The sequence below is a fragment of the Alligator sinensis genome, unplaced genomic scaffold (genome assembly GCF_000455745.1).
Source record: "Alligator sinensis unplaced genomic scaffold, ASM45574v1 scaffold899_1, whole genome shotgun sequence".
NCBI lineage: Eukaryota > Metazoa > Chordata > Crocodylia > Alligatoridae > Alligator > Alligator sinensis.
Genome location: NW_005842614.1, coordinates 58,245 through 64,268, shown reverse-complemented (window position 1 = coordinate 64,268; position 6,024 = coordinate 58,245). Strand labels below are relative to the sequence as shown.

Below are 6,024 nucleotides of genomic sequence, written 5' to 3'. Positions count from 1 at the left end.
ACAAAGTGCTCCAACACGTAAAGTCATAAATGGCTCCCATCTGTGATATACTAGCCATACTGAGGTGCACTGTGGGAGCCTCATTAAGGTGCATGGACGTTTGCATGTTTTGATGGATGGCCATGCCCATGCTCATCTACAGGCAGGATCATTTCTTTGCTTTTTAGCACCACCTATTGAAAATGTTTGAATACACAGAAAATGGAAGCATGTATCTCATTAGCGATGTGACTTGTACTGCCCCTAAAAAAACAGGTGCATCTTTAAGGATCCATGGTCCTGTAAGTAGAGGGCAGTACCCATGGTAGTGAAATAGGCATGTGAGTGTAAACAGCTATTTGTGTTTGCACAGAAGGGTGCATACATTTTAATATGTGCTTGTGAACATGAATCTGTCTTAACCCAATCTGTTAGCAATCAGGCAAACTCTATAAAAGAAAAAGAAAATGGGCGTATTTATTACTAGTCCATAAATAATTTTATGGGCAGAAAATAATAGCACTCCTAAAGAAAGCCTGCGGAGCCAGTAATGAAAGTCTTTAATATAAACAACCATGGAGGAAGGGAACTGACCACAAATTCCAATAAAATGGAACATGTTTTAACCCCTGGTGAGAAGCAGAACGTGAGCTTTCACCAAGGTGGAGCAAAGATAGGCTTCTCTGCCTTCTTGTTAGAAGTGGAAGAAATGAAGTGTATTTGCACTGTTGTAAACACAGAAGGAGTGATATAAGCATGCAGATAGGTAAGAATGAAGACTAGGTAGATAAAGATCTTGGTAAACACAGAGAAAGTCAGGAATACAGGAGGAGCCAGAAAGGTATACTCCCTTTCACAGACTAATGCTTGATGCTTCATTAAGTCTTCTGAATGCCTTAACAAAACAATCTACAACTACCCAGGGCAACATGCCCCTAATAAACTGTGCAACGAGAACAAGACAAATAGCATCTTTAAGATAATACGAGGTAACAGCCACATAAAACTGAACCGTGATTGCGGTCAAAAAAATCAACACTATAAAAATATTATCTCCCTAATCAGTGTATCAGTTCTCTGTGTCTTCTCTGCTCAAATCCTTCTGATGCAACTAATATCTAGTTGGCAGAGTAGGGCCCAGAGCAGCTGGTTGGATGCTGGCATACCTCACACATTCATTCATAGTATCCAGAGCTCTCCCAAATGACAGAATTTCTGGTTATGGAAAAATAGGCAAGAGACCCCCAGCGTGGCTATCACAATGCAGCCTATACAGCCAGCACCAAGGAAAAATAAATGTGTTAAATTGTGAGCTAAATGTATTGTATTTGGAACTACTGAGGGAGATTATAAATATGGATTCATGTCCTCAGCTGAATTCACTGGGCACAAAACAACAACTTGGAGTCATTCACTCTCTTGGGTTCAAGCTGCATGACATGATGGAGTCACTTTACTGATTAATTACTTTTTTTAAATGAAAAGACAAAAAATTCAGCTCTTTCCCCTGAAGAACATCATAGATAAACTTTGATATGGACAGAGGGACAGTTATCTCAGAAACTCAGGCCCAGATCAAAAGAAGGGTCTGACTCACCTCTTCTGTAACTCATCTCTGAATGACTGGGAATCTCAGGCCAACCAGCTCAACTCTCAAAAGCAGTCCGCCTTCTCAGAATATGCAGGGTTTGAGGGTTGTAGCATGCATTGTGCTGCCACTTACACCAGAACAAGAGAAAACTGAGTGTGAAACACTGCTACATTTGTTTGCACCCACTGGGGCAAGCCAATGGTGAATCAGGCTCCCCAAGACTAGTTACTATTACCAATCTTGAATAATCTACCTTAGTATTGGTCCAGCACAAAAAAATAAATAAATAAATAAAATCATAGTTTCACCCTGTTCTGGACACAGTTGATTGCACTTAACAGAAAATGGCCAGGAATGAGTTTTTTCATCTCCTAATCACTGCTGAAGGCTTCTCTTTCAGATATGGTTCTCTGTGTAGAGATCTACATCCTGGTAACCTTCAGAACAGGTGGGTGCAACAGGTTCAAATAATGTGGATGAAGCAAGGTATACAAGTAGTACAGGCTCAGGGCTCTTACGACTGACCTGTAGAACCCACAGATGCATCTGATGCATGTATGATGCTGTTGAGTCTTGTCACAGATAATTCATGATTACTCCAAGGTAGGGATATTGGCCTTCATTGATAAAAACCAAGGGCAAATAATAGGGAAGCCTGCTCCAGCCCTGACAATGTAGCCTCACTTACTTTGAGCCAAACTCTCTCATCATCGAAGAGCATTTTTTCTCCATTTTCATTCTGCATATCCTCTTGGCTAGGGGCGCAGGGGAACCAAGCAGCAAGGGAGTGACTCTGCAGCAGATCCTGAAGGTGAGATTTGCATACCTGGAAAGGACAGATTTTCAACCTCAAAAATAACAGATTTTCTGCCCCAGCTCCAGGCCATGCTGTTACCAGGGCTGGGCCTGGGATCTTGCACCAGTGACAGCATGTGCAAGATCCTAGGATGCCCTACTCCATGGAAACTCTATGCAGCAACTGGATGCAGGGGCTACTGGGAAATGGAGTCCGGCCACCAGGTGGCATAATCCCATTAATTTCATGGAAAGGTTTGCAACTCATACCAGCTGAGGATCTGGCTCAGTAATAGCTTCACAGAACCAACTTCCAAATAATCAATATCCAGGGCCAGGTGCTCAGCTTGGTCCTATTCACTACACTGATTTACACCAGATGCACTGTAAAATTTTGACTCCTCTGACTTAAGGAACATTGGGTTTCAAGAAGCCTGTTCATTGTATGAGGACAGTTCAAAGTAACAGGGAAACGAGGGACTGCAATATGGCAATTGTCTCCAAGCTAACTCCCCACTTCCTTATCCCTTTTATAAGAAATATTTCTGTGATTCTCTATATTTATCTGAAATCCATATTTGGATATTGATGATTATGATGACTGCTCCAACAAAGTGCCAGGCATTTTACAGGTCAGTATAAGAAGAAATAATAGCACTTAACACAGTGCATCAATAGCATTATCCCCATTTCACACAGGAAAAATGAGGCACACAGCAGGGAAACAACCTGTCCAGGATCACCCAACAGGTGAGAAGCATAGCTTGGAAGAGAGTTGCAGCCTAGTGCTCTATCTGCCAGGCCACACTACTGTTCAGGAAAACACTGGCACATGTGGAGGAGGACCAAAGGATACTTTACAAATTAAGAAGACAATATATCATTTAAGAAGATGAGATGCAAAGGAACACAGAACCACAGGAACTTCCAGACCAGACAAGTGCTCTATCTAGACTGGCATCCTGTCTCAGAGCAGCTAGTGTTGGAAGCTTCAGGGGAAGTTGTAAATTACTTCTTATGTGAAGTACGTGTTAACATGCAAATGGGAAAAGGTTTTGCTAGCTAAGTTAGGCCCTTTGCCACGGGCAGCCCATAGACCACCGAAAAGAGGGCTGAAGTGGAACGTAAATAGTGCATGGATCTTGTGCTGGCTCTGCAGAGGAATGAATTTCCCTCCCAAGTCACTAATCTTTTTTGAATCCTCTGTAAAGCTGTTGGCCTCAATAAAATCTGGTGGCAGAGGATTCCAGGGCTAACTGTGTGGCTCCTGGTAAAAAAACCCTTTTCTTGGAGTCACATTTTGATCATGTCACCTTTTGCTGAGGCCCAAAGCAGTGCAAAGGAGACCAAAGTTTACCCCATGTCACAACAGGGCCAGCACTGCTGTTTGGTTTTTCTTTCCCAGGTTCCACTGACAATTGTAAATCACCAGATTAATGATAATCTCTTTGCTGCAAGGGTGAGGGGTCATGGGACTTTTGGAAGAGATGCTCTACAAGCAAGTCCAGGAAGGTTAGGCTAAGATCATGTCAGGTCTGGGAATTCTCCCCATGATAGGACGGATATAAGGAAATACCTTGCTCTTACCTTCACAATAGGCTCTCCAGTCACTACGGAAACAGGGCATGACTTCTCATCTTGGTGGGAGGCAAAGGCCTGTGTTGCCCACTGATCCACGTATCCTTTGGGAGTGTAAAGGCCACAGTCTAGGATACTGCTTCTTCTCTCAAAAGGCTCACACACTCCATCACCATCGTGGACATAACACAGGCTCGGCTCTCCTGCAGAGAGGCCAAAGGCAACAAAATTTATACGGATGCAACCCAACATTTATCTATGATACTTCTGCTGGGGCAGGGGGTCCTAGCAAGGAGAATAGCTCACTGCAAGGATGATATAACATGGGGCAGGGAAGAAAGGTCAACACCTTCTCGCTTGCTGGGAACAACAAAGACAGAAGGTTGCACAGAACCTGTGTCTCACTGTGTTAAGCAGGGATGTCAAACATATCACCTATGCCTACGGGGCTCCTGGTGGGCCCAAGAATTTTGGGGCAGGGTGAGTGTAAGGGGTAGGGCCTATCACATAATTTGGGATGATGGAGTCCTGCTGGAGATGCCTTTCTGAGGTTGGAGGGTGAATGATGGTTCTGCCACCACTGCTGCTTGCCCAGCTGCTGCTGGCCAGGTCCGGATCTGATCTACAAGGAGCCCTGATCTGCAAGGATCCAGCCCAGAGAGGGTGAGTTTAACACTCCTCATCTAAAGAGATGGGTGTGAGTAAAGACAGCATGGATATGCTCAGCATGTCTGGACAGGACTATGATTAGCAAGCAGCATCTGGGCTTGTTGACAGATGGAATCTACACAACAGGGACAAGATGGGATCTGTAAACTGCCCCAGGAGCACAGCTTGAAGACAGATATTCTGCAGTAATGGGCCAAGTGACTAGGTGTTCAGAGGAGTGTCACTGCAGGGTCTGGACAGAAAGGGTAAGGTGAAAGGTCTGCCCCAGCTGACATGGCCCTCCAGGTTAAAGTGCTCCAGTTTCTGCAGCCAATGGTGAACACATGATAGTCTTACTTCTGGGCATGGCAAATTGTATCTGGAGTCAGAGCAGCAAGCGGACTAAGTTGTCCTTGGTTGGCCTTGGTTACCTTTGCTTCCAGACTGCCTTGCCAGCTCCTTGACCCCCATGTTCCAGCCCAGACCCCTGACTTCTGACAGTTGCCTCCAGGCTTTTGTTTGGTGATCTCCCACATCCTGGTCCCTTACAGCTATAGCTGCATACTCCAAACACCCTAGCCAGTGTCTCCAGTCTGGATCCTTGCTCCTGACTCAAGACTCTATGGTAGTGCCCTGCCCAACCACATCCTGGTGGCTTACAGACCTTGGCTTGTTGTGACCTGCCTGCTCTTGACCCCTGGTTTGTGACCCTCTAGGGTGAAGCCCCATTCACTTGCATCCCAGTTGTGCCCCTGACAGCGTGATCTTCCTGAACTCACCAACACAGTTGAAGCCCTTTTCCTTTTTGCATGTCCTAGAGCAGCCATCTCCATCCAACAGATTCCCATCATCACATTCCTCATCCATGCTCCTAGGAGAATGCCAGCAAGAATCATTAAGACCACCCTTGCCTACAACTTTCAGGCTTGAATCTGATAATGATTCAATGGTTAAAAGCTACTACTGAGTCAAATTTCATGGATGGGGCCATGGGATGACAGCGTATGGAGAAAGCAGAGTCTGACTTTTGTCAGGGGGTAAAGGGCTGGAAAACCCCAGTGACAGAGGGGTTTCCCATTTCCCACCATTCCCATTCCCATTTTCCCCTGAGGTTTTAGGATGGGATTTTTGTGTAAAAGGGCAGCTACCAAGGCCCAGGAGCAGATCCAAGTGGGGTGCCATGGTGCAGTTGCACATCCTCCCTTGATCCCTTTGAGGATAGTTGGGGATGGTTCTGCTTTAAATAGGGGGCTGGACTAGATGACCTCTTGAAGTCCCTTCCAACCCTAATTGTCTATGATTCCTGCTCCACTCAAACTGAAAATCAACTGCTGGGGAGAGGCAGTGGTATTCAGGCAGCAGTGAGAGTCAGTTGGCTTCATAGCTCATTATAATCTATTCAAACTATCTGTTCTTTTGTAATTTTACTATCT

At 45.1% G+C, this 6,024-nt stretch overlaps 1 protein-coding gene across 1 annotated transcript in view; it reads right to left on the bottom strand.

The window, feature by feature from the left end:
* Positions 1–6,024, bottom strand: part of LOC102385061 (pappalysin-2) — a 118,642-nt gene that overhangs the window by 81,262 nt on the left and 31,356 nt on the right. The window contains exons 8-10 of the mRNA XM_006033252.3: positions 5,371–5,462; positions 3,953–4,146; positions 2,259–2,396 (exon numbers count right to left, since the gene is read on the bottom strand). Of these exons, the coding sequence (XP_006033314.1) occupies positions 2,259–2,396; positions 3,953–4,146; positions 5,371–5,462 (424 nt within the window). The remainder of the gene's footprint in view (positions 1–2,258; positions 2,397–3,952; positions 4,147–5,370; positions 5,463–6,024) is intronic.